A 27,331-nucleotide genomic window follows, 5' to 3' on the forward strand; every position below is an offset into this window, starting at 1 on the left:
TTGCAGGAAACAATTTTTAAACAAGGCAGCTGTGGGTCCCGGATGGTTTCTTCTTGAACTTGGCACCCCTGTCAGAATCCTGGAGCTAAGGCCACCTGGGCATCAGCTACCCCCTCAGAGTGGGGAGCCCACTTCTGCCTTCTGCACCTGCTCACTCCTGTGGGTGCCATCGCAGTATGGGGGCCTCTGGGTGGCCTTGCAGGTACAGAGGGCCACGGTTCCGGTCTTCTGGGCCTTGAACTTGAGTGGGGATAAGCCAGTGTGTTGAAAGAAGTGGGAGCCATCACAGAAAGGCTGGTGGGGGAAAAAGAAGAGTCAAAGACCTGAGCCCCCCTGTGGAGACAAAGCAGGGCCCAGCCCAGTAGTTAAGGCTCAGCTCCAGAAGGAGAGCCTTCACTGATCCGTCCATAAGGTGGTGGTAATAAGAGTAGGTTTGTCGTGAGGAAATAAAAACAAATGGTCATTATGTACTTTTGCCTATAGAAAGTTCAGTATGCTGGGTATGGTGGCCAGCCTCAGCAACTTGGACCCTGCCTTGAAACTTTAAACGGGGTGGTGGGGATGTAGCACACTGGTAGAGCGCCCTAGTTTCCAGTCCCCAGTGTTGGAAAAAAATAAGTATTTACAGCTATTAGTCTGGGGGAAGCGGGAACCCAGAAGGGCAGGACACAAAAGAATTAAGATGAAAGGAAACCTCAGATATTTACAATGTTATACTAAGGTTTTGTTTTTTAATGGCTCCAAGTCCACTGGTTCATGAAATTCGTTTCCTTTCCCATGTTCCCAGGCTAAAAACTCTGTATTGGAGAGGTGGTTATGCAGTTCATTTTGGCTCCAGCAAACAATCTGGCATATTAGGGAGGAGGGGATGCCCTGTGGACCTGCCTTCCTGGTGCAGGAATATCCCAGAACCCCTCTGAGCAGACTGGGCAATGGAAACGGAGGCCCAAAGAGGGGACTCGCCTTGTTAGAGCAGAGTTGGAGCCAAGGCCTTCTGATCTTGGGACCAGATTAGGACAGGAGCGAATAAAGTAGGTGAATAAAAATCAGCAACCTGTCTCAAAGGGCATGAGCAGAGGCATGTGTGCCCATCCACCCATACAGGCCATATTCCTCTGGCTGGCAAGCCCTTGGCACTGCTCCACCTCACAAATGCCTGCTTAAAGGTCACAGCAAATCAGTGGCAAAGTGGGACTCAGTTCCCTGGGTTGATGTCACTACCTACATGGCTTGGAGGAACACAGTTCTGAGCTCTGCACCAGAAAGAAGGAAAGGGCCAGAGGCTAAGAACACGGGCCTTGTTCCTCCAGGAGTGTAAAGTTCCTGGGCAGGAGAAGAGAGGATGGGAAAAGGCCACAGGCTGAGAAAAAGGCAGGCTGTGGCAAGCAAGTAGGAAAGTCACATCTGCAGCCAAAGGGGAGGAGGACGTTCTGAAAAAGAATGGGGGTGGACAGGGGAATGCTGGGTTTCAGGCGAAGAGACTGGGCAGAATCTTCCTTCCCATGTGGGGATCAAAAACTCTGGAACCTTTGCCCAGATGCTTCCTGGAAGCAGAGGGGGAAAGTAGATCTGGAATTCAGAAATGTGCCCAGAGGAAGGACAGAAGAGTTGGGACACTTAGGCACCAGTGCTCTGGCTGTGGGCTAAGCTGCTGTTACAGCTTCATTTCAAGGGGAGCATGCAGACAAGCCAGCTCAAGGCCACTCGCTGGCAGTACTGTAGTGTGAGTTCCTCACACTATGAGGGAAGAGGAGGACCATCAAGAGGGAGCTTTCAGGAGACTGTATTGTCCCCAGCCAGAGGTAGCATGTGCGTGTGCAGGGTGGCAGGGGTCGCTTACCTGCTTCTTGCTGCGGCCACATACACACCATCTGTAGGTTTTCCCAGCCACCAGATCTACCTTAATAGGTGTCTTTAGGGCCACCACGGACTTGGCTGGGGTTTTGGGGAACCATCGGGCCTGGACCAGGGAAGAAGATGAGCTTGGGTCAGCCCAAGCCCTGGAAGCACTGTGTCCAATTTCCTGCTTGCCCAGGAGTGTGGCAGGCTTCTGGGAGGCTGATCTATCAGCTACCACCTGGCAAGGGCATTCCTCCCAGGATATCCTAAGGTCCCTGACTTCCAGAGAGAAGGGATTTCAATGCCAAGCAGGCACTCCAGTCCTACCTCAAACCCTGGCTCCTACCTGGGTGCTGGCGCCAGGGCCAGGATCTTGCTAGCCTAAGGCTGTTCTCAACACGGAAGCTTGATTCCCACCCTGTGCCCTCTGATCCATCCCACCTCTCCTAGAGCCAGTGGGTTAACAGGAGGCGAGTGCTGGAGGATGGGAGCAGGGCCTTCCCTTCCTGGTTCCATTCCCTGGTCTCTGCCCTGGAGGTCCCTGGAACTGAGGACTGAGGCGGGGAGGAGAGAACGCTAGGAGTACTCACCAGCCAGGAGGAGATGTCCCGCCTCTGGTACAGGCAGACGTGATTTGGAAACAGAAAAATAAAATCAGTGGAGACGGGAGGTCGAGGGAAACCATCTGCGGGGGTGGGTAAGAACGGACAGACCAAAAGGGCACGGGAGAAACAAGAGGGTAAGAAAAAGGGGTCACAGGAGAAGGAGCCGTGCTGGGCAGGTCCCCGCACCTTGGCACTCACATGAGTAGAAGGGGTGGGGAGGCTCTCAGAGAAGGGCTGCAAAGCCTAAAGAGGCCTGGGGTCTCAGGACATTCCGCTGACAGGCGGGGCTCGGGAAAAGGCAGGGCGTGGCCTGGGCTCCGCGGACAGTGGGCCGGGAGAGGCTGGGCCCCGCGGCCCGGGGTCTAGGCGGAGGTGAGCGCGGAGGATGAGGTGCTCACCCAGGTGCGGTGCGCCGCGGGTCCCAGCATCGCCCACACGCGGCGTACGGACGCCACTCCGGCCGCGTTGGCTCCGCCCCGTCCGGGTCACCTTCCTTTTCCGCTCCGCCCCCGGCCCGCCCAGCACCGCCTCAGCCCGGAAGACACCGCCCCGCTGCGTGCTGGTGGCGCTGCAGCCCCGGGCCCGGAAGCCCGGCAGGTGACCGCCCGCAGCGGCTCGGCTCCTTTGGGGTGCTCCCCAGACCTCCCCCGCGCTCCTAGGGTAGGACACATCTGAGGATGCGGTGTGCAGAGAGCACCCCCGAAGAGCACGACTTCGTGGGGCCGTCTTCCCTAGCAGAGTCTAAAGCAGCGTTTCCAAAAGCGCGGTCTGGGGACACCCACCCAGCTTGTTAAAAAGTCCCGCTTGACCGAGTCCTATGCTCTGAAATCTTCATTTGCATATGCACCGGCCATTCCAAATTCTGAAAGTGCTACAGACCATACCCCCACCCTCCTCCCTGCAGGCACCCCACTCCCTTTTCCCTTCTATAAAAAAACACAAAAAAGTAGGGTCTTTCTCTTTTTTTGTAAAACATTCTTTTATTAAAAGAACAAGTGCTGTTTACGAACTGCCCTTCGTACAAATAACATCCGTTATACAAAGATACAAGATCCGGGTTATGCACAATTCCAGGCTTGGAGGTGGCACGGGGAGCGTTGCCTTTTGGGCTAAGGATACAAAGGAGGTTTTAGAAAGAATGAAAAAGGAGCCCCTGGGTTTGCAATTTGTGGCTTCCCCTCCCTGCTCCCCGAGGAAGGGTCTGCTACATGGAAACAGGCTGGGATGGAAGGGGTGGGGGAGCCAGGGTTTGGATCTCTAGTCCCACCACCCAAGTCACAACTTGGGCCGGAGAAAGTGAAGAGAGTAAGGGCACTCTTTAGGCCCGAACTCTTCAGTAGATCAAGACCGAGTGGTCTGGAGGGAACCAGACAAGCTTTTAATCTGAGCAGATGTGGCCGGAAGGAGCCAGGGCAGTTCAGCCCCATCTTCCTCCACATTCCCAGTTGAAGTTACCGCCATCCCTTTGGGCACCTTTCCCCAGAAAAATAAGTTGGGATAAAGGAGAAGTGGGAACCGGCTACCTACCCCTCATTCTGGGCCACTCCACACCAAGGAGGTGCTAGAAGCTGGCAGAGCCTGTCTTTGAAAGCCTGTCAGCATTGCCAGTTTGGGAAAGGGAAGTGTGAAGGCTGCTCCCTAGAACCCGCAGCACCTGGGGCTCTCTTCATTTGTCTAAGCCCTTCCCATTAGTCCTAGGGTGAGAACTTCTTTAGGTCTCAGCCTAAGAAAGGGCAGGGGTCCTTCATCAGCCTCAAGGTCAGGGTACCCGGAGGCAGCAGGAGACCCAAGAACCTGAGGGAAGAACCTCACACTGGAAAAACTTTTTTTTTTTTTTTTTTTTTTTAAAGGCAACCCTTAAAGTGTCATTGTCTATGGAAAGGATCCATCAGCTCTGAGCTAGGACAGTCAGTGCTACAAAGGACACTATCCCACCCTGGGCATAGCCCTGCACTCACACTGTCACATTCAGGGACAGCCAGCCAGAGAGGCCATGCAGAGGGGCAGGGAAGCTGGGGACCAGGAGCCCAGGTCCTGAAGCTAGTCCTGGCTCTATCACTGAGCACCTACCCCTCCTAGGCTTGGAACTATCACCTGCAAAGCCTGGAGTCAGCTCCAATGACCCCTAAAGACAGGTCCCTTCCAGCTCCAACACCCACCAGGTGTGACCCCTTGGCTGGCAGCAGCTCAGCACGCACACCCACTCATGTCTCTTCACTGAGGGTGGCGACACACAAAGCTCCACTCATGCATTTTCAAACTCCACTTCTGCTCTACAAACCACATCCTTCCTACCCCCTAGACGGAGCTCTACAAACCTGCTTCTCTTCCCACCCCCATCCAAGTTCACTCTCAAGAAATAGACTGAGGCTGGAAGAGTGAGGTCATCGTGGTCATCCTCTTGCGTCACTACCCTGCTCCCTCATGAGGCTCTTAAGCTTTCCTATTTTGCCTGGTCAAAAGGAAGTGCTGCCACCTCTCTCATGTCCCCTGGGGGGTGGACAGAAGTCCATGACCAGGGAAGCCCTTCTTCAAATCTAACCCAACTACCTGCTGCAGCATTCCAGCCTGGGGAACACAGTCTGGGAAAGTTGGAGAACAGATTTGTGGAGGTGAAGGAAGTGGGGTTGGGGAGGGCAGAGTGGAGTGCAGCGAGTGTCTTGGTTCCAGTGCACTAAGTCATTTGGACCTCACTTCCACACAGTGACCTTGGTGTGGACATCCTTCCCTTCCATCAGAACAGAAATGGACTTCAGCTCTGATAGTCAGCCTTGAGCAAGGTCGTGGATGTGAATGGGCGACACTCCTAAGAATCTAGTGGCTTGGGGCAGGGAGTTAAAGAGCTTAATAGATTAAGATGAATAAAATGCTGAATTCTATGTCTTTCTAACTGATATTTAGCATTAATAAAAAGTGAGTATTTTGAGGTCATCACAACTGCCCCTTTCCCCCCCACCCCAAAGCCCTTGCAAGTGCCTAAGAAATTGCCTCTGGAGGATTCCCACCCACCCCATTATTAGCTCCCTAACATCTTACAAAGTCTTATCAACAGGAATATTAATATTATTTTCCATATCAGAAAAAAAAACAGTTGAGCAGCACAGGCAAAAATATATCTGCACTACGTTTCTGTCATTGCCAAAAATATACACATCTTCTTTTCTTTATTTAAAAAAACCAACAAAAAATCCCAATGACAACAAAAACCCAAACAGAAACACACACACAAAAATGCACACATGCAAAGAGACCAACAGGACACGAGCGGCAGGGAAAGCTGGAAATGCCAACAGATGACCATCAGCTCCGCCCCAGTGCAAGTGAGACAGGGACACAGGCCTCCAGTCTTCCAGTGGCCCACTCAGCCTTTGCTGCCAAAGGCCCTGGGCAGATGGGGACTGCTTTACGGTGAGAACTGCCCACAACACCCCAGGGAGATAGCTGGTGGGTGAGGAGACAGCTGTTAGGTCAGCTTAAGTGGCTCCCTAGTTGGTGGGGATGGGGTGGGGTCGGATAGAGTGCGGGGCGGGCAGGCTGGCTAATTCTGGGAGGGAGACTTACTAAAAGAAGCGGCACTTCACCTCTCTTGTCCCCTCTCCCAATCCCTGGGGTCCCCCTTGTGTCAGGGAAAAAGGACCAAACTACCAGTAGGGGAAGGGGGCCCAGGGGGCCCTGAGACCAAGTGGGGTCTGGAGGAGGGAAGGCAGGATATTACCCTGATTCAAAGCCCCTAACCCCCAGTTACTCTCCAATACTGGAGTACTTTTCTGGTTTCTGTTAACCATTCATGCCCCTGAAAGGGGCCAGAGTTGGTGAGAGGGGAGCTGGGAGCTCCCCACTCTGGTGCTGACCATTGCTCCTGTTTCTGCCCTTGCGGCCCCAGGTCCAGGGGAAGACAGACACACACACACATACATACACATGCACGCACAGACACGCACTCACACTGTTGAGTCAGCCGGCTCTGTCTCCCCACCCTCCGCACTCCTCAAGCCAATAGTGCAAACAAGGGGCAGGCGCCAAGGACAGTAAGGGCCTCCCTCCACTGCCACTGGGGCCACAGGAGGTGCTGGAGGCCTGGGCTGGGTGCGATGCTATCTTGCCCTTCCTCAGCTCCCTCTACATCTGTGGGCTTTTACAAGCTCAGCTTGTGACCCTCGGTGAGGTGGGGGACAGTGAGAAACAGTCAAAGGGATCCCTTCTGCCATTTGCCCAGACTGGGAAGAAACTGCAGGTCAGGTGGGACCAGCCCTTCTCCCGTGAAGACTTCCGTGCAGGGACAGGCCTAGGTCTTCCCTCCACTGCTCCCCTTTCAAGTGCTGATCTGTTTTATGTGGTGGGTCCAACCAACCCCCCACGTATGTCACAGCCCACTTTGCTCTCTGGGGGACCTCAAAACATTTGCTGAGGGTGGGGGCTCCTCAGCAGGCTTGGAGCCTGTCTTCCCTCTGAGCCTCTCACAAAGCAGACAGTGCAGACAGGGGATGGGGATGCAGATGGAAGGGGCTCCCCTCCCAGTCTCAGTCCTCTCACCAGGAGCCCCCAACACTCCCTGGGCCTCAGCACAGGCTCTGGGCTGGGGTTCTTCCAGTGTCTGGGCCCAGATGCCTGCTCCAGGCTAGGACCCCTTAGGCCAGGATCTGTCCCCTCCATTTAAGGGTTGGGAGGGGTACAGGTAGATTTAGCCTTTTTCCTGGTTGGCTGAGGCTCCTTTGTCAGCGGTCTGGAAAGAAAGGAAGGGAGGCTGGGGATTTCAGAGTTATCTGGCCTTAAGCCCACCTACAACCAGCTTCCTACGACAAGAAAGCTGCCACAAGTGCAGAAAGGGAGGCGGACTGGGGGTCCTGCCTGGGCTCTGGCAGGTGCAGGGGTGACATGTGCAGAGCACATGTCAGCCAAGGCTGGCTTCCTGGGCGGGGGTTGTGTCCCCTCAGAAGAGCCTCTTTCCCACTAGCCCTCCCAGAGGGGAACTTTTTCTAACTGATCACTCAGAAAGGAAATGGCCTTTTCTAAAGGATCTTCCAGAGGAAAGCTGTTTTCTAATTGGTTCTTTTACTATTAGTCCCTGCTCAGAGTGGATCCTTCTTGGCTCTGTAGGAGTGTACCCAGGAGCAGAGGCCCTGGGGTCTGGAGCAGGGCACCTGTCTAACCTGGGGGTTGCTCCCTTTCCCCTGCTGATGCATCTGGAAATGTATCTTTTGACGATCCATTTCTGCCCATCCCTCAGAAGGGAGACAGGAAGGCCCTGGGCCCCTTACTCACCCCTCCTTTGGGGCCACTGCCACTGCTGTCCGCCCCCGACAGGCTGAGAAAGGGATTGGTCTGGGCAGTGAGGACTGGAGGTCCCCCTGCAGCTGCAACTGCTGCAGCTGCAGCCGCTGCCGCCATGAGACTGGTGTTGTTGCCGAGTGAGGGGGCCACGAGGGCTCCGGCAGGCAGCAGAGGTGGGGCAGATGCCGCAGGCAGCAGGCCAGGGGTGCCCGCTGAGAGCAGTGGGGTGGAGCTTCCTGCCAGCAGGCTGGCCATGGGAAGTTGGGAGCCCCCAGCCATCTGCAGCCTCTGCAGCTCCCTCTTCTGCTGGATCTGTTGGATCATCTGGTAGACAACTGTCTGGTGCTCCTGCAAGGAGGCCAGACTGCTTATGGTCAAGGTCTCACTGTCTCTCCCAGCTGCCTACGGGTTGTTCCTGGACTCTATCCCTATCACCAGAACCAAGAGGGAAGATGTCAAGGTTCTGTCTCTAACTTCCTACTCTGGGCCTCAGTCTCCCCATCTGCACAAGAAAATGGTTGCACACCACCAGAGTCTTATCAACTGGGCACTGTGGACCAAGTGCACAATAATTAACAGATATCTCTGGACTGGCCCACTCAATCAGTTCCTCAGTTACTATGACAAACGCAAATGCTCCCAGGGTGGTATCATCCCAAGTTGAAAAACAGTAAGTGAGGTCAATAGTTTTCAACTCCTCTTTTTTGTTTTAAGAATTGCTTGTTTTTGTTTCAAATAGGCAAAGTGTTCTCAGTGTTCTGAAACTAAAATAATTATATCAAAGTTTACTTTAAGAAATGTGCTTCAGGACTGAGGTTGTAGCTCAGTGGCAGAGCGTTTGCCTGGCACGCATGAGACACTGGGTTCGATCCTTAGCACTGCATTAAAAAAAAATAATTATAAAATAAAGGCATGCTGTCCATCTACAATACCAAAAAAGTAAGTAAAATAAATAAATAAAAATAAATGTTGCTTTTAAGAATAAAAAATAAAATCTTCTATTATTCCTATTCTCATCTGGCCCTGATGGGTAGGTAATCAGTTGGGTTGGTTTCTTGTCTATCTTTCTAACATATCTTTATATGAAAATATTTATTTTTCCCATTTTCTCAACTCCATCATTCTTACTGTTATTTATTTACTTTGGTGCTGGCATGGAACCCAAGGCCTCTCGGCTAAGCATGTGCGCCACCACCGGGCCACACCCCCAGACTAACTTCCTCATTTTCAAAAGTGAAACTCCTTTCTCCAAAGCAAATCTCTGCGAAACCCCACAGGAGATAGACCCAAAAGACCCCACTCTGGCTGAGTACCACCCACTCAGGCGCCCTCCACTAAGACCCTGTAGTTCCTTCTCCCTGATGACCCTTGAGGCTGGAATCAGAATGCCGTTATCAAACCAGCCACCCTACACACCCTCTCACTGGGACATGATCTGAGGCCATCACAGCATCCCTTTCCCAGTGTCCAGTGGCCTTGAGAGTACTCTCATCCCCTGGCCCCCCAGCAGTCCCACAGGCTCAATATCCACTATGCCTAGAACCCCCCCCACCGCCCCCCAGTCCACTGCTGCCCTCCCTGGGTTGGCCCAGGTCCTCTGAGATCTGGGAAAAGGGGAGGCATAGGGCCCCTGGAGGAGCCAGGGAAGGGAGGAACATTACCGGGGTGAGCTGTGGGGAGGCGAGGAGCTGCTGGAGCTGCTGGAGCTGCTGCTCTTGCTGCTGAAGGAGGTGTCTTTGCTGCTCGGTCAGGCTGAAGCAGGGGACACAGGGACCATGGGGAAGGTGCAGGGAAGCATTTCTCCCCATCCCTACAAGCTCCCAGACTCCCTCAGACCCAGGTGAGGAGAGGCGGGAGGTGCAGGTATAGAGGACAGAGCTCAGAGGGTGAGGGGAGAGGGGCACTGTAAGATGGAAGGACGGTCCCAGAGGGAAGACCTAGATGGCAGATGGGTGAGAAAGACTTGGCCCTGGGCTACTTGCAGCCAGAGGCACTTGGGACTAACAGTCTAGGGAGTCCCTAGAGACCAAGAGATGACTAAGACTATATACCCTTAGGGCTAGAGGACATGTTTCCCTTTGGGAGATCATGGGTGTTTTGGGGGGAATCCCTCCCAGAGCCAGCCTCCCCACTCCCTTCCCCAGGGCTGAACTCTCCCTCACCTGTTGAGACAACCTGGCAGCTGCAGCGTGGGGGCCCCGCCAGCCTGGCTCAAGCCCGCAGGGTTGGGAGCAGCAGCCCCATTCAACCCCCCCAGGAGCCCATTGAGGGGCAGGCCCCCACTGCCTGCGAGCCCCCCCAACAGCCCCTCAGCCATGGGCATGGCCCCCAGTCCTGCTGCCCCAGATGCCCGGCCCAACCCATTTTGCGGCTGTGGCGGGAGCGGGGCAGGGGCCCCAGGCAGGGCCAAGGGCAGAGTGGCAGGGCTCTGCTGGAGCAGGGGCAGCGGTGGGGGCGTGCTGTGGAAGGACAGCGACGAGCTGCTGCGGCTTGGGCAGCCTGAGTGTGGGTCCTGGGGAGGGAGGGGGAAGGGAGTGGTCAGAGAGCAGAGAGCCAGCATGACCCTTCTGGCCCCCAGCCCAGCACCCACCAGCATTCTCGGAGTACAGCCACCCTGCCTGACCCCAGGCACCCTGGCCAAGGTGCAAGGCCCAGGGATGAAGGCTAAGAATCCAGTCTTCATAAATCATGTTTACTGACCACTTCCTGGGGGCCTGGCACCCCTCATCATGCTTACTGAATAATGAACAATAGTAATGGTAGTGACCTTCCAGGGAACCAGACCTAAGGGTTAGTGCTTGACCTCTGCTACCTTGTTACTCCCATTTTATGAATGAAGCCACTGACTCTTAAGTAATTCTGCAGGAAAGTACTACAGCTGGAGAAAGAGGCTCAGATTCAAATCTATGTCTAAAATGCAATGGTGGCCTTAGGTTCAACCTTAGTTTACTTATTCATTACCTGCAGGTAACAGCACAGACTCCATAAGACTATTATGAAGACTAAATAAAACAATGCTTTAAAAACTTCAGGGGCTGGGGAGCTATCTCAGTCAGTAGAGTGCTTGCTTTTTGGGTTCGATCCCCAGCACCCAAAAATAAATAAATAAATAAATAAACAAACAAACAAATAAATAAATAAAAAATAAAAATTTCAGGGCATGACAGAGGGCAAGCATACAATTAATGTTGGTTATTTTATGATTATGACTGCCAGAGTCACACAGTCAGTAAGTGGCAGAAAGAGAATAAGAACCCAGTTTGTTGATTCCAATAATAACCACAATATAACAATAGCATCTGCTATTCTAACCACTACCAATTACATAGGGATTATTTTGTGTGAGACACCATAATAAACCCTTCAAACACTTCTCAAAGGCCTTCCCTAACCACTTTATATCCAAGAATCCATCCCCCATTCTTCCTTACAGCCCTCAATTTACTTCCATCTTAGCACTTCTCCTGGTTTATAATTATTTATTGTTTTCTTGGATTTAGCCTATCTTCAGGATTGTGTCGGTTTTGCTCACTGATTGCTCAGCAAGTGTCCGGCACTAAGTACTTGTTAAAGAAATGAATGAACCAATCGATCAACTGCTCAGCAAATCACTTCACTGCCCAACCTCCAAAAGCTGCAGGGTAGAGATGGGACCAGGAGGACCTTGAGTCTCCCCCGCCCGCCCCATGCCTTCCTGCCCCCTCCTCGTGGTGCCCACCTCAGAGGATGTGGACAGCGAGTTGTCCAAGCCAAGACTGTTCTTCCCCGGAGGGCTCTTGCTGGTGCTCAGGGAGTCGCTACTGCCGGCTGAGAGGGAGGAAGGGAAGTCAGAAGCTGAAGTGGGGCCGTTCAAACCGCCAGGCAGAGACCTCCACTCCCGGGTTGGGCCGGACGCCCTCACCTTGGGGAGGCAGGCTATAGGGTCCAGGAACAGGGCCGTTGGCGGCAGGAAGGGCTGCAGGCAGGGCGGGGAAGGGCACAGAAAGCTGCACGTTGAGAATCTGCAGCCGCTCCTTCTTGGCCGTCAGGCTTAGGATCTGCTCCTGCAGCCGCTGGTTTTCCTTCTGCAGCGCGTGCAGCGCCTTCAGCATCTCCACGACTGCGGAGAGGGCGAGGGAGCCTGAGGCCGGGTTCTGGGCGGGCGGGGGCGAGGCGGAGCCTGGGGCGGGGCCGGGGCGGGGCCTGAGACCTCCAGGAGGCTGCGCCAGTCGAGCGAGCGACACAGGTGAGGAGGAGACCCTGGGGACTATGCCATGAGGGCCTGGGCGGGACCTGATACCCAGGACACTGGGCGAGGAGCAGGAGGAAGTTGGAGTTTCGGAGGTTCTGGGCCAGGAGGTAGCGAGGGTCAAAGGCGGGATGCAAAGGAGGCGGGGACGAGTCTGACCAGGGTTACAGGTGAGGCCTGGGGTTGGCTGCAGTCAAGGCGGAGCGGGGCCTAGAAGTGGAACCCTAAAGAAGTTGGGGCCCTCGGGGAGAAAGGTGAGAGGCGGGAGCCCCAGGGCAGGTCTCTCAGCCCCGCGCCGCCCCTCCTCACTGTTGACGCCGGCCTCCCCGTCGCCCTGCTTCTCCAGCAGCTGCTCCATATTAGTCGTTCCAGGGGCCGCAGGGTCTAACTGGACGCCCCCGCAAGGTGCGGACGCTGTTTGATCGAAGAGTGCAGGGAGGCTGCTGATGGGGGACCTGGGGTCGGAAGAGAAACTGGGTTCAGGCTCACCTGGCGCCCCAACTTCAGGGTCCTCCCTTCCCCCCCCAGGGCTTCCCACTCCGGCCCCTAAGGTCCCCGCCCTGCCCCAGGCTCGACCCTCCGCCCCTTCTCCCTCCAGCCCTGCTCCCAGCCGCCCCCTCCCAAGCCGCCGCCCCCTCCCTCACATGGAAGACAGACTCTCCTGGGGGGAGGTCCCCCGACACCGGAAGCTGCAGTCCTCCAGGTCTGGCTCTTGGAAGGAGAAGGGAGGGGAAGGATCAGCGAAGAAGGGGAGCCATCAGCCTCGGGGTCCCCGCCCACTAAGTGGGTGCAGGATCTAGGACGTCAGCGAAGACCCCCTTCCCCAGGATCCCCCATCCCAAACTGGCAGTTCAAGTTGCTAAGGCGCTAAGAGCCCTGACTTGGAAACTCTTCCCCTTTTGTAGGGTTCCTGCCGCCTGATCCACCTCCCAATTTCTTTCCAGTGAGCTTGGAGTTATAGAAATTTGAGATCGAGACAAACCTTGGTTGAACTTGAACCCAACACTACTTTTTGTGTGACCTTGGGCTCATAACTAACCTCTCTGAAGTGACTGTTATTAGGATTAAAATAATAAATGTGAAAAAAAAAAAAAAAGTGAAGTGTTCGCCTGGAGTGGTTTAGCTGGCATATAGCAAGCCCTTAAAAACTGGCATGATAATTAGTCATGTATGACCGACCTCCCCACACACACCTGTGACAGGAATCATCAAACCCAAGGCCTTGTGCACACTAGGCAAGTGCTGTATTACCGAACACAATCCTTAGCTCTTGGGATTTTTTTTTTTCTGGGGGGGGGGGACGACGGGGGACTGAGCATTGAACCCAGGGGTGCTCTACCGTTAAATTACATCCTGCCTTATGTACGTACGTATGTATGTATGTATTTTGAGACAGGATGTCCGCTAAGTTGCCCAGGTTGGCCTCAAACTTGTGATCCTCGTTGCTGGGATTACAGGCATCTACCACCACATCTGGCTTGGATGACTTTTTTTTTTTTTTTTTTGGCAGGGGTGGGGGTGGCAGGGATTGAACTCTGGGGGCACTCACCCACCCCAGTCCTTTTTTATATTTTACTTAGGGTCTTGCTGAGTTGTTTAGCACCTCACTGTTGCTGAGGCTGGCTTTGAACTCTACATCCTCCTGCCTCAGCCTCAAAAGCCACTGGGATTACAGGCGTGTGCCACAGCCACCATGCTCAGCCTGGCTTGGATGACTTTTTATATTCATAAACTCTGAAGCCAGAAGGCAAAACTTTGTTTCAACACAGAACCTGCTTTGGGTCTTGGAAATAATAATCACCCTACTCTGCTGGGTCTTAAAATGTAATCAACTTTGGCCCCTTTAAGCATTACCTGAACAGGCTGCCTAGAGAGAAGCCCCATCCCCTAGGCTGACAGGTGGTGTCTCTGCACCAGTCATCTTTCTGGGGCTGGGTTGACTCTCCAGGGTGAAGGCAGGGAGCTTGCAGACCGCCCCCTTAACTCCTCAATGCTAGGACAGCAGGGAGCCCAGCTCTTGGGGCCTCCTTGCCTATCCAAGCAGTACTAAGAAGCAGGCAAGAGCAAGGCTACAGTGTATTGAGCTCAGAGCACTGAGCTTGGAGTTAGGAGCTCTGACTTTGAGCTGTGGCGTTGTCATTCCCTATCTCCACCACCTCAAGGAAGTCATTTCTCTCTACCTTTTCTTCTGTGCAATGGAACAGTAATTCTGCCTTGCCTTGCCCCTTCACTGGGTTTTAAGGAAAAGCTTCCCTTGGTTTGTTGTGTGTAAAGTTTTTTGTTTTCTGCAGAGTGAGCAATGGCTAGGGAGCAGCCAGCAAGCACTCACATCCTTTTTGGGTTCACATCCCTCAGGCCTTTGGGAAGAAAGGGGAACAAGATGAGACAGACTCACTTACCTGTGTGGCTGCTCTCAGCTGGGGTGAGGAGGGGGTTAACAGCGCCCATAGAGGTTCCAAAGATGTGGGCAGAAGGGAGGCTGAAGGTAGAGCCAGCCAGAGAAAACACCTGAGGGAAGGAGGGAGAACCCAGCCTGGTGGTTATTCTTGGATCTAGGGCACAACTGTGTGCTGGGGTGGTGGGGGATGAGGCATACTGGGAGGCGAGATCAGAGACAGGGCTGAAGTTCTGGTGGCAATCAAGCCCCACCTCTTGAATTCCCACACAGGGCTAGTCCTTGAAGTCTGTCCCCCACCTGCCCAGGAAAGGAGCCAGGAGTAAGGCCTCACCTGAGTGGTGGAGATGGAAGCAGAGGAGGAGGGGAGGGTGCTGGTGAATGGGGAGCGGCTGAGGCGGGGCAGGGCTGAGGTCCCTGGGGGCCCCAGCAAGCTGGAGGAGAGGGGCGTACTGCAGACAGCCCGCAGCATCCCGCCACCGTGAGAGATAGGGTCCTTATTACTGGTGTAGATGCCTAAAGGGGCAAGGACACAGAGGGAAGGGTACAATCACCTTCCACCCCAGAATGTCCTTTAGTCAAGTGGCTGGGACAGGTCTCTCCAGAGAGTACACTTCTAGGATCTGGCCACACACATCAGTCTAACCCTCTTGCGTGGTGCTTACTGTGCCACCTTACTAGGCTGCCCTGCCCAGGTCTGGGCAATGGTTAGCCTTCGAATTCCCTCCCAATACATGAGCCCTGCTGGGCCAATCTCTCCCACTATAACCAGAAGACTGGTATAGGGGAGTGTCTTAGAGATCACTGTCATTTCTATCCTTTATCTCTGTTCTTTGGAGCAGTTTTTATCACATTTCCTTCTATCTGTATCTTTATGTCTCTGTCCCCTCACAAGACTGGCTCAACCCTGAAATACTCTGTCTCGAGAGGTCACTAACCTGCCCCCAGTAGCGGGGACTCGAGGCTCAGGCTGGGCAAACTCCCAGAAGGCCCAAAGGTGCGGGAGGCCAGACCCCCCAGGCCAGAGCTGACCAGGGAGCCTCCGGAGAAGGGTGAGGCAGCAGTGGCGGTAAAGCCAGCCAGCTGGGCACCAGGTAAGGAGGGGGTAGCCAGGCCCCCAGCACCCTCCTTGTTCCGGCTGCCCTTGGGACGTCCTGGCCCATGTCGACTTCTTTTGCTGGCTTTGTGCTTCTTCTCCTTCAGGCCTGTCTCAGGGGTTTCCTCAGCAGGTGCGGGGGTAGCGTTCAATGCAGGCATCCGCTTGTGGGTGCCTGCTGAGGCCCCAGACCCCGAAATGTGGGGAGATTTATAGTCCCCAGGGGAGGGGGCCCGGGCCCGGCCTGAGCTGGAGGTGTTGGCGGAGAAGCGCATGATCGGCCCAAAGCCAGAGAAGACCACCTTCTGCTCAAAGAGGTCAGCCTTGGGGGGTTCAGGGGCTGAAGGTGAGGGAGGGGCTGACGGGGTAGGGGCTGTGGGCTTGGAGTACTTGTCATCCTCTGACTGCTCCAGTTTGGGGAACGTGGAGAAGTCAGGGGAGCTCTGCAGGGATGAACCTGTGCAGAGGGAAAGGGAATTATGGCTGGACTGCAGTTGCCCTCTCCCTCCCGCTCCCACATGCCCTGCACGTGAGGAGAGCTCTGCCGGGGGAATGGGGAAAGCCAGGCTCCTTGGCAGAGCTCGGCCCATCTGTGTTCTGAGATGAGCTTTCCCACCCTCCAGCCTTCCCACTAGCCACACAATGGGAGGAGAGGAATTCTCACCCCACTGACCTCACTGGATACCTGCAGATTATAGGAAATAATACTAATATTGGTGCTTTAAAAATGGCCCCTTGAAATGGAGTGTTCCATTTCAAGAGGATCGGCTGGGTGCGGGGTCACTGGGTAGGGCTCCCCTACCACCGGTTTGTAAAACTAAACCAGTACAAAGGCCCTTGCTAGAAAAGTGCAGGGCATGAGGCTGTCTCCACTCCCAGCCTGCTCCAGGATGCCACACTCACCTGCAGGCTGGAAGGGCCCCCCAGAGGAGGAGGAGGAGGAAGAGGAGGAGGAGGAGGTGGAGGTAAAACTGCTCACACCCTTCCCACTGCTCAGCTTCTTCCCCTTGTGACTCAGGCTATGGCTGGAAGACTTTTTCCCCTTTGAGTCCCTGCTGCTCTCGGAGGTCTCCTGAGTGCTGGCCTCATGGTGGGAAGAGGAAGCTGAAGAGGAGACCTGAGGGAGGGGAGGACAGAGGAAGATTCAATGCCAGCTGTTCAGCTGGGCTCACCCTGACTTGGGAGTGAGGCAGGAGGGACAGGCCCTGGGCTCAACTGGAAGAGTCCAGAGTCAGCTTCAGGAAGGACTTCTAGGCACCCCTGAACCAGGGAGAGGGGAGGTAGCTATGGAATTTCCAGGAGATAGAGGAGAGCACTGTGAGCCCAAGAAGGTGTCTGTCCTTCACTTCAGGCGGGAAGACGGAGGGCAAAGGAGAGAACCGATCTGTGGTTATACTGATCGGCTCACCTGGAGGTTCACTCATGCAAATACTTTGGGGCCTGAGAGGACTGTGCTCAGGCTGGGAAGTAACATGGGCAGGGAAGAGGTCAAGGATAATGGGCCTGTCTGGGCCCAGCCTTAGGTGCTCCAGTTGCCAGTACTCCCCCCCTGCCCCCAACAAGTCAGTCACCTGGCTTTTGCCCCATTCTCTGACAATTTCATGTTCTTGCTAGACAACCTGAGCTTGCATGCAGAGGCCTCTCCCTGGAGAGCCTATCCTCATTCTTCATAGGAAACTGCTGTCCTTCAAACTCTAGCTCAGAAGGCCCTACTTCTGTGAAATCTCCCTAATACCCAAGGTGGAAGAAGTCACTCTGCTTTCTTATTTCCAGGGCACCTTGTACCCACATCCACACGGCAACAGTTGCCATTCTGCACTGAAATGGATTATCCAATGTCAGAGGCCCAGTAACCTTCGGAGGGCAGCAGGATGGCAATTGGCCCTTGAGTAGGGGAGGGGTGAGCCTGGTAGGCTCTGCCCTTTACTGCCACGTTTTCTCATGTGCTCTCTCTCAAACTCACTGAGCTTTAGTGCCCTCACCGGGTAAATTATGCACACTTGAAGTTATGAGGGACTTCATGCCAGAGACATGATGGGGTCAATAAATGATGGTGGCAGCTGCTATTAATATCAAACTGAGACACTGCTATGTGGTGGGCAAGAGCATTGGCCTCCACGCCTGACTGCCTGGGTTCAAAACCTGACCCCATCACTTACTAGCTGTGTGTTTCTAGGCAAATTACTTCACTTCTCCATGTCTCTGCTTCTTTACTTTTAAATGGGGTTAATAATATATCTAATTCTTTGGACTATTTTGAGGATTAAATGAAGAACTCCCATGTACCCCTCCTATCCCCTAGTTCTAGAAGAGTGCCTGGCAGCATGTGAGTTCCTGTTCTGTGACTCCTAGGGAAGGCACTGTTCCTCCAGCAGAGAACAGGTATTCCGTAAATGGTGCTAAATGAACAAATGCTAGAGGGAGGACTGATGGGAAAATGAGAGCTGCCCTGCACTGCCCCTCCCTGGGTGGAGCCCTGGTCTCTGTCTTCTTTGTTCTTTTCAGCAGCTGGAGTTCTGAAGGGAGCCAGATGTGGTTCTGAAAGCAAGGAAAAAGAGGGGCTGGGGGGAAGGGGAGCTGAAATGCTGGGGCGGGTGTAGGGGGATGGGCAAAAGCCTCTGGCATGACCAGGGGACATCCAGTTACTGGGGGAACTCCCAGATCTTTCCACCTGCTTGCAGGCCCCTGGAAAGGTCAGAGGGTATGAATGACAAACTTTTCCAGGTGAGCCCTGGGAAGCAGGGAGGGGAGAGGGTTACTGGGGCAGTCACTACAGCAACATCACCCTGGAAACCTGATACCTGAGCCTCCTGCTAAGATGCCCAGAGCTCTGCCAACCATCTGAGGTTGGGTGGAGATGACTGGCAATAAGGGGACAGGAGGAAGCAGTTTCTCCAGACCCCCAGGGTTCTCCTTTCATGGGGAGGGCAGGTTAGAGGGAGAGCCAGGAGGGCTGTTCTGGCTTGGATTAGCAACTCCCTGGCTTAGGGTAGGGTCTGCCTGTTGCTTATCCAGATGTTGTCCATTTCTGGAGACAGGCTTGAATACCAAGCCCCTGCTGGGAAGGGTGGGATGAATGAGGATCTCAGGGTGCTCTCCTGGGGCCTGCCCTCCTTGTCCCCATAGCCAGCACTTTCAGCCCGTCTAACTTGCATGGAGTGGGATTTGGGTGAAGCAAAAGGCTTTGGGTGCCCTCCCAATGGTAGACGGGGCCCTCTGCCTTCTCTGGAGAGGTGAGTCCCAGAACTTGGAGAATGGACCTGTGTTTTACCCTGACTCTCTCTAGACAAGCCCAGTGCTGAGGCCCTCTTTCTGGACAGAGGCAGACATGAACATCTGGCAGCCAGCAGGCAGAGTGGTACTCCCACCCCAGCCTCACCCTCATGTTTGGTCAGTGCTTGGTGTTGCTGAGGAGTTCAGGACCCTTCTAGTCTAGAAGAGGGAGTAGAGGGACAGTATCCTAGGGAGGGGAGTGACATTAACCAGAAGCTACAAGAGGGTGCCCAGACCCTGAGCCCTCACACTTGCCCCCTGACTCACTGCCCTCCCACAGCAGCACACCCTCCCTGCTGAATGTGGGCAGCAGTACCTTGTCAGCAGTGGGGACCACAGGTGGGGTAAGGATGCTGGGCGGGGACTCAGGCCGCTTCTTGTGCTTCTGTTTAAGGCGTTCTTTGTCCTTTCGACTCTGCGGAGGGAAAAGTAACCAGATATTGATACTGGGGAATCATCTAGGGGAGGATAAACATAACTTGTCCATAGGGAGTTGATTTCGTCTCAAGGATGGGACTTATTGGGAGTCATCTCCCCCTGTGGAGGAATGGGGGATTCTGTATGAACATTTAAAAGACAGGAGTGTCTTGAGCAAGGTCCAGTAAGCACCACGAGCCCCTCCCTGTCGTGCTCCCTGCCTGCTAAAAATAGCTTGTCCCATTAGCATGCCAGAGACACAGAGCACCACATATAAGAGCATGCACCTACAAGGGTGTCCACCAGAGACACAGAGCTGTGCAGAGCGATGGGTGCACTGCAATATGTGGCACGAGGGGACATGGGCTTGTGTACTTATATGGGCTGGCACATGGCTAGACTGTGGAAATGTATGCAAATGTGCAGGGCCACATGTCTGGAGATTTGGGGTCACAATCACACGACTGTGAGAGGGACACAGAGAAGTCATACAAACACAAAAAGCACAAGGAAGCCAGGCCCCATCTCGCCCTCCCTGACCCTCACATTCTACTTTTACAGTCTGCTCAGTGGCCTCAAAGGAAGGGAGCAGGATCCAAGAGCTGGGGCAATCTGTGGTAGCTTCTGGAAAGAGGCATGTGTTTGTGGGTGGGTGTGGTGGGACAGTGGAAGGGAAGACTTCACCTTCTTCTGGCCCCTCTCGTGGTGAGTAGGATGCTTCTCCTGCTGGGTGGATGGTGAGGCTGATCGGCTTCTCCTGCCAGAGATGAAGCCACTGCTGCCTCCCCCTGTGCCGCCTCCACTGCTACCACCACTGCTGCTGCCTCCTCCTCCCGCTCCTGCTCCTCCTCCTCCACCACCACTGCTGATGTGCCGGGATGTCTTCTGGGGGAGAAAATTGAGAGGAACTGCCAAACTCTCCTTTCACTAGCTTAGGAAAAGGTTCCTGGAGGTCGCATGATCCAGAGCCAGTCCCATCTGCTCTGTCATCACTAAGAGGACTTTGTGTCCTCCATGATGCTCTGCTCAGCCTGGAAATCCTAGAACTTTCCCGCCTGGCTCCTTGGATATATAGATTCAACAAGTGAAATTCCAAAAATGCAGGGATTCCCTGGCTGGGCCTGGTACAGGTGGCCTGGGCCCAGGACCCAGGGCCTTGTGCTCTCTACCCAACTCCTTCCTAGCACCCTCTCATCCTGTCTTGGGCAAACTGACCTCCAGCCCACTTCTACTTGCCTTGGGTAGAGGATGTGCAAAAGCCCTCCTGGGAACCTCTGCACTCCACCCCCATCCTCTGCTCCACACACTACACTTTACTCTTCTCCCTTGCTCCTAGCCCTTGCCCTCGCCCTCACCCTCTGCCAAACACAGGGTTGCTCCTGTGCAAGGGACGTGCTGCCTTTTAACCTGGGAACAGTGGGGAATAAACATCAAGAGAGCAAAACCCAAAAGCACTCAGGCAGCCTCTCCTTATAGCCAGGCCCACCTCCTGCTCCCTCCACTACTGATACACTCCCCCTCTGCCTGGTCAAACTGTGGTTTCACCATCCCAGGCTTGCAGCTGCTCCCTCTAAGGTCACCAGCCACCTCCCAACAGCCAAATCCTAGGGCTAACTTCAGGCCTCACCAGTCTTGCTCGCTCCCCAGCACAAGGCATGGCTCCTATCTTGCCAAGATCTGTACTCTCTCCAGTGGTTCCTTTCACACCTTGGACTACTCTTCCTGTGGGTAACCTGGGAATTCTAGCCCCAGCCTTATAAACCCAGACTGTCTCTAACCCTGCGGGGGGTCTGACAGCCACCAAATCTGAGTCTCTACTTGACACCTCTGCAAACCAAATCAACCTACCTTGTCCTAAGTCATCATTAAACCCTGAAAACAAGGTGATCATATAATTTATAACCCAAATCAGAACACTTCTAAAATAAAAAAGGGGAGCTATTAATCATTATACTAGAACAACAGGCATAAACCAGGACTGGCTGGAGCAAACCAGGACACACGCTCACCCTACAGAGGCCAGATGCATCCCGTCTTCAAAGTATCCCCAGGTGTTCAAGCTCTATCCACTGAATGTCTAGAGCCTGGATCCTGTGTCAACCTTACCTCCTGCTTTTCAGTCACCCCTACACTTAGGTGAGTCTACCTAGAATGGCTCTAGCATCCAGCCTCATTCCTCCATCCCCCCTCCTCGCAGCTGTCTCCCTGCCTCCAGCCTGGGCCCTTCCGATCCAGCTTCAGGGTAGCTGCCAGGGTAATCTTCCTAAAAAACAAATCTGATCATGTTACTCTCCACTTACAAGCTTTCCAAGCATGTGGCCTGGGAGGAGGAGGGGCCCAAGCCGCAGACCGGCTCTGCAGACACCTCACAGCTTCTGGAACATGCAAAGCTCTCCACAGACATGCAATAGCACCCTTCCGTCCTGGGACAGAAGCAGGCTCAGCTCTCATCTCCTGCTCTAGTCCCACCAAGCACTCCATTCTGCGGCTCATGCATGCTCTGTCTCATCTCAGACTTCTGTCTACACCAGTCCCTCTGCCTGGGCCTCATTTCTTTCTGTGCTTGTTTGACAGTTTCCCGAGGACCTTTCAGGTCATAACTGCCTGTTCTGAATCCCATCCACTAGCTGTGAGGTAAGTTACATGACCCTGGGGAGCCTTATTTTGTGATTCTGTGAAATAGGGACAATACAGCATGCCTAATACTTAGGGTTGTTGGGAGGACCACAAAAAAATAACCTGAGTTGAGAACTTGGTATATTGGCTGAGGCACAGTAGATGTTCACTCCCACACAATTGTTGGCTCTTATTTTTATTTTCAGCTCCACTCAGCTTAAAGGCTCCCTTGTCCTTGAAGCTGCCCAGACTGACAGGCAAGGTCTGAGTTCTGTCTTCTAGGATGGACTACTTGGTTCAGCTCTGGTTCATACCCCTTCAACTGTAAATTATTCCCCATCAAAGGGGGAGCTCCTTGAGGGCAGGGACTGGGTTCTTTCCACCTCCCAGCACCAGGCAGGGGCCTGGCCCAGGGCCCACACCCTCTACACCTCCACTGACAGACCCACTTGTGTGCTGGCAGACCAGATGGGACTCACCATCTTGCTGAAGTGATATTTGCAGTAGCCACAGTATTTGACATTGTCGACCTCCAGTACTTCTTCCTCACACAGCAGGCCTGCCATTTGGGCACTAACCGAGGGAGGTCAGGTGAGAAGGGAGTGGCCACCGACTAGAGCAGCCACTTCCTCTTCCCCTCCTGGACCCCTACTTAAGTGAAGCCAAGACTATCCGAGGAAGCCACTGCCACCATCACCCAAGAAACAGAAGCTAGGATGAGCCCACTTGGGAGCCACCCATGATAAACCTCAGAGAAGGGGTTGGGAACAGGGATCTTACCAGGTGACATGGAAAGCTTGTCGACATCCATGACGGTTACAGGTCATACAGGCTCCTGAGGCTGCCTTGCTCTCCCGGCCCTGCTCCTCGCAGATGTAACAGGTCTGTAGGACACAGCACGCTAGTCCCCTCCTCCACAGAACCTCTGTCCTGCAAGCTGAGGAACACTTTGGCCTCCCCTTAATTCCATCCTCTGTACCATCCCAGATTACTGCAGTCTAACACCTTTCTGCAGTGATAGAAATCTCTTATAACTTGGACTGTCCGAGAGAGTATCCTGCAATCACACGGGTCACAGAACACTTGAAATATGGCTAGTATGACTGAGGACTTTAATCCTATGTCATATTTAGTTTTAATTAATTTTCACAGTCACATGTAGCTAGTGGTTCTAATGGACAGGACAATCCTTGGTGAGCTCTGAAAGGCTGCTGACTCTCTCTCTTGCTCCCTGGTAAGCCTATTTCCACCAGAGCCTCTGCACATGCAATCTGCACCTGGAAACTGAGACCCCAACATCCTCAAAGCTGACTGTATCATGCCCCAGGTCTCTGCCTAAATGTTTCTTCCTTGACCACGTCATTAAAAGCAAGCACCCCACCAGGTACTCTTTATTTAAGTTCCTTTTTTATTTTCTTCACAGCACTTATCACAAATTACATTTGCTTTATTTGCCTGTTTATTGATTTCTACAGTCTTCCCACACAAGAGCATGAACTCCATTGGCAGGCAGCACATCTGTCTTGATCAATGCATGCCCAGTACCTTGCATCACATCTGTCACATAGTAGGGAGCCAGTAAAATGTGTCCCAGTAATGAATGAATGAATGAACTACTAGCTAAAAACTCCCCCCTGGGGCTGGGGAGATAGCTCAGTTGGTAGGGTGCTTGCCTTGCAAGCAAAGGCCCTGGGTTCAATCCCCAGCACTGCAAAAAAACAAACAAAAAACAAAACTCCCCCCTGGCAGTGCTACTGCAAGGGAGCCCGCTACTTCACTGGAGTTCCAGAGCATGAGTGTGCATCTGTCTGTCTAACATTGGTAGGTATCTACCCACCTTCAAATTCTCTGAAAGTGTTGGCTGGACAGAATCAAGCTATACCAGAATAAGAAAGCACTGGAGGGACCCAAGTATGGGTGGCCAGGGAGGGGACAGTATGGGGCATGGTGGGGACTGCTGACCTTATTGAAGCGATCATGAGGCACGTACTGCAGCACGATGGGCTCCATGGTAAGCACATTGGCAAACTGCACCTCAGGTATGTAGAGGGCACACACCACGTGGGCCCAGCCTGGGAGAGTGTAGGGGCCAGGCTCAGGGGGATGGTGAGTCCAACACCCCATCCCTCCCGTCCCCAGGCTGCAGACGGTCCCCTTTTTCACAGCCTTCCCATCTGATTCCAATGCCAGCCAGGGAAAGGAAACCCAGCCTCCACCGCACCCACTCCTGCCTTCCCAGACCTGTTCAGAGGGCCTTGCTGATCTCAGGGGCTCAGGGCCCCCCCTCACCTCCATTGTCAGTCCTCTTCAATGCCCCGTCTTTGTGTGGGCACAGCTCACACCTCTGCCAATGCAAGGGGCACAATGCAAGGAGTTGGGGGATCTGCTAAGCCGGGCCCTCCCTGAACACATTCAAAGGGCCCCAAGATGACATGATAAGATCTATGGGGGGTGGGTGGGGATGTAGAGGAAAGAGGACTGGCCACAGCTGATAACTGTGGAAGACTGAGTGATGATGGGGACCTGAGGTTTATTATTGTAGTCCCTCAACTTTTGTAGCCTTGGAAACTTTTTATAATAAAAAGTTCTAATAAACAAAGTCCTCATGCTTGAGGTGGGGCAGTGAGGGATAAGCTGAGGGAGAGATGGGGTTGGTGATAGGTGTGCAGGAAACAGGAAGTCCTGTAACAGAGCGACATCCCACCCTAGCCTCAGCCTCAGAGTTGTAAACTCCATGGAGGAGATGCTCAGGTGTGTGCAAGGGGGAGGGGAGCCAGGAGGAGGAGTCTGGAACTCACCACCCTGGCTGCTCGCTCCTGAGATTCACATTTCCGGCAGAACCAGGGTCCGGTTGGCACCTGGACGATGCCATAGCAAGCTAGGGGTGGGGGAGGAGTCATTGAGCAAAGCTGTCACGGGCTTTCCCCCAGAGTAACAGGGGGAAGGGAGTGACTCTGAAGAACTAAAGCCAGTTCCAGCAGGGGGGGCTGCTCCCTTGCCTGGGGGTCAGTCTCTAAACTGCCGAACCACAAGGAACGCCCAACAACCCAAGGCCAGCCTTTGATCACACAACGAAGCACTACAAACAGGGGCGGGAAGTCGAGTCCTTGACCTTAAACTTCTGGAAGATCCTCCCCACCCCACGCCCTTTCGGGACCTGTTTCCCAGCTACTGTCCCGGACTAGTCCCCTGGCATCAGTAACAAGAAACAACAGTCGCGATAGTCAAACACGTTTTGTTGTTATGGGGGGGGGGGGGGCACTTCTTAAAGGGCCAGTAAGAGACCAGGCAGGGAAGTCGGGGGTCCAGGAACCTCATCTTCAGCTTCTAACTATTACGGGTACAGGTCAAAAGTCAAGGCTGAGGACAGGTGCAGTGCACGTAAAGGAGAGGAGAGTGGCGGGAATAGCCGGTAGCCACAGTACTGAGGTTGTCCCAGGAAGTGGGGGCCCAGCTGGCTGTGCCAGACAGGCGGGAGATGCCAGCCTGCGCCCTCGGCAAGATTCCTCAAGGAGTTAACTCCCGAACCATGTGCTGCTGGGGGAAACTCCAAACCTCCCTTCTCCATTCCGGCCCCCTGCACAACCGCTCTCCTACCCACGGCTCTTCCCCGGAGGGTTTTAGGAGTCCCTTCTCCCCTGGGACCCTTCTCCTCCCTTCCCAATTCCGCTCCTCCCAGTATCCGGAAGCGAGGGGGGATGACCCCCCCTGACCTCTTCCTCTCCGAGCCGGGGACCAAAATAACCGGGCGGGAGGGGACACCTCGCAGGTAAACATTCCCGGGGCAGCCCCGACACGGGCGGCGCGGGGCGCTGGGAGTTCACTCATCGCTCCCTGGACTCTCCCCAAACTCCCTCAACTTGGGGTGGGGGGCGCGGGACTGGAACAATAGGCAAGAAAACAATGCCTGACCCGGTCCTCCAGGACCGGGCGGGGGGAGCCCCACGCCTCCCTTCCCTTCAGGTGGGGTGGGGGAGGGGCGCGCGAGCCCCGGGAGGCTCCGGAGGGCGCGGCCGGGGGCGCCCCGCGCGCGCCGCCCCCGGGGTCCCGCCGCCCCCCCCGCGGGCTACCCCCGTACCTTGGTGGACGGCCACGCTGCACGCGTGCCCATCGCAGTAGACCAGCGGGTTCTCGGCCCAGCCCCTCTCGTCCGAACATACGCAGCAGCCTCCTACCATCTCCTTCATACTCCCATGAGCTCCCTCCGGGGCTGGGGCGGGGGGCCGGCCGGCGGGGGTCGGGGGTCAGGGGGGGAGGGAGGGAGCGGGGGGCCGCGCGCCTCCTCGCCCCCTCCTCCGCCGCCGCCGCTTCTTTTCTTTGCCTCCTCCTTCCTCCTCCTCGGCGTCCTCCTCCTCCTCCTCGCTCGCTCTGTCTGGCCGCCCCCCCCGCCGTGCTCTCGCCCTCATGCCCCGACGGCCCCCCCCCCAACAATGAGACTCGCGCGCCGGGCTCGCCCCCTCCGCGCCGCTCGCCCGGCTACCACGGCTGCCCGGTCGCCGCGCAGCCCGGGCCCGGCGGGGGAGGCGCCGAGTGGCACATCGCGGGTGCCCGCCCGCCCCGCGCCGCCCGCTCACGCGCCGCCCCCCCGGCCCCCCTGCCCCGCCGCGGCAGCCATGGCCGCGCGCCTCCGCTCACTCGCTCGCTCCCGGCCCGCCCGCCGCCCGCCGCCGGGTAAAGTCTTAGGTTCAGGGAACAAAGCCTGGCTTGGTAGGGAGCTTTTCGCTCCTTCGCTCGGCGCTTCTTTTCCGTCTTTCTTTTTCATTTTTTGGCTCTCAGTTGCCTCTCTTGAGCCCTCCCTCTGCCTGCCTCCGATCTCGTGCCAGGGGTCTCCGACTCCCAGCCCCCTACGCCCGGGGCTCAGTCTCTGCGTCACTTCTTCAACCTCAGGGAAATTTGGGGGTGAAGAGCAGGGACGCGGAAAGGAACAGGAGCGACGCGGACCGCTCGCTTCTACATGTTTGGGGGGGTCTCTTTGGACGGTCGTTCACTGGCCCTTTCCTCCGAGGCCACTCTGGAGGGTAGACATTCTTTCACATGCAGACGTTTATGCATTAAACAAATTTTATTGAACGCTTAGTGTGTGCCAGCCGCCGGGCAAAACAGATATCCCTGCCCTCGAGGGGCTTTTCGTCGTCACCGACACACGCGCACACACGGAGGCTCAGACCCCTTCAAGGCGCACAGAGGCACGCACAGCCCGGTCCAGCCGCCACACCACCTGCCTCGCCTAGAGACCCGACCCCAGCTCCACTTGCACTGGCGCGCTCAGAGACCCACGCGAGCCAGAGACCGCAGCCACCGAGGTGGTCACGGGCAAAGTTACCCTTGACCGCTCAGCACGCACACCAACACCCGGGAACTCACGCCGCTCACTCCGAAGGGCTAAAGTCCCCAACTGGGTCTCGGGTCAGAAGTGAGGGGACGTTTGCCCGAAGATTTCTTCCCCAAGACCAGTGTGGGGAAAAGGGACGAGATCTGACCCCCACACACTTCCTAAAGGGGGGTCGGCGCCCGTGGGGACCAAAGGTCACCCTCCCCCACAGCGGGAGATGGGGCGGCGGAGGGAAGGAGGCAGCCCTGGGGGCTTCAGC

At 55.0% G+C, this 27,331-nt stretch overlaps 2 protein-coding genes and 1 long non-coding RNA gene across 5 annotated transcripts in view; 1 reads left to right on the forward strand and 2 right to left on the reverse strand.

The window, feature by feature from the left end:
* Nucleotides 1–74: 74 nt before the first annotated feature.
* On the reverse strand, nt 75–3,905 carry CISD3 (CDGSH iron sulfur domain 3; the record flags this gene model as incomplete). The annotated part of the gene is made up of 5 exons (XM_079130341.1): nt 75–294; nt 1,841–1,960; nt 2,430–2,524; nt 2,843–3,185; nt 3,900–3,905. The coding sequence occupies 5 exons, from the start codon at nt 3,903–3,905 to the stop codon at nt 115–117; spliced, it is 744 nt and encodes a 247-aa protein (XP_078986467.1). The 3' UTR covers nt 75–114.
* A 45-nt stretch (nt 3,906–3,950) lies between these two features.
* On the reverse strand, nt 3,951–26,299 carry MLLT6 (MLLT6, PHD finger containing). 3 transcript variants are annotated; one of them, XM_079132017.1, is made up of 20 exons: nt 25,819–26,299; nt 24,539–24,618; nt 24,030–24,084; nt 23,703–23,812; nt 22,521–22,624; nt 22,220–22,313; nt 19,809–20,006; nt 19,024–19,122; nt 16,338–16,551; nt 15,277–15,891; nt 14,673–14,854; nt 14,343–14,451; nt 12,588–12,654; nt 12,253–12,398; nt 11,617–11,814; nt 11,434–11,522; nt 9,878–10,227; nt 9,377–9,467; nt 7,707–8,063; nt 3,951–7,167 (listed from the first exon to the last, which is right to left on the reverse strand). In XM_079132017.1, the coding sequence occupies exons 1-20, from the start codon at nt 25,925–25,927 to the stop codon at nt 7,126–7,128; spliced, it is 3,309 nt and encodes a 1,102-aa protein (XP_078988143.1). In that variant the 5' UTR covers nt 25,928–26,299; the 3' UTR covers nt 3,951–7,125. The 3 variants fall into 3 exon arrangements, with proteins under 3 accessions (XP_078988143.1, XP_078988142.1, XP_078988144.1); XM_079132016.1 differs by having other exon boundaries at nt 19,809–20,009; nt 25,819–26,298; XM_079132018.1 differs by lacking the exon at nt 9,878–10,227 and having other exon boundaries at nt 19,809–20,009; nt 25,819–26,298.
* Nucleotides 24,625–27,331, forward strand: part of LOC306656643 — a 56,810-nt gene continuing 54,103 nt past the window's right edge. The window contains exon 1 of the long non-coding RNA XR_013762596.1: nt 24,625–25,509. This is a non-coding gene — a long non-coding RNA (uncharacterized lncRNA). The remainder of the gene's footprint in view (nt 25,510–27,331) is intronic.

Source organism: Sciurus vulgaris (genome assembly GCF_902686455.1).
Source record: "Sciurus vulgaris genome assembly, chromosome: 3".
In the NCBI taxonomy this organism is placed as follows: domain Eukaryota; kingdom Metazoa; phylum Chordata; class Mammalia; order Rodentia; family Sciuridae; genus Sciurus; species Sciurus vulgaris.

Excerpts from the sequence above, each read along its gene's own strand:
- MLLT6 (XM_079132016.1), bottom strand. The coding sequence starts at position 25,927 with ATGAAGGAGATGGTAGGAGGCTGCTGCGTATGTTCGGACGAGAGGGGC. Across the intron at positions 22,625-23,702 it reads CTCATGATCGCTTCAATAAG|ACCTGTTACATCTGCGAGGA; the intron begins GTCAGCAGTCCC and ends TGTGTCCTACAG. Across the intron at positions 11,815-12,252 it reads CGGGGAGGCCGGCGTCAACA|TCGTGGAGATGCTGAAGGCG; the intron begins GTGAGGAGGGGC and ends CCCTCTCCGCAG.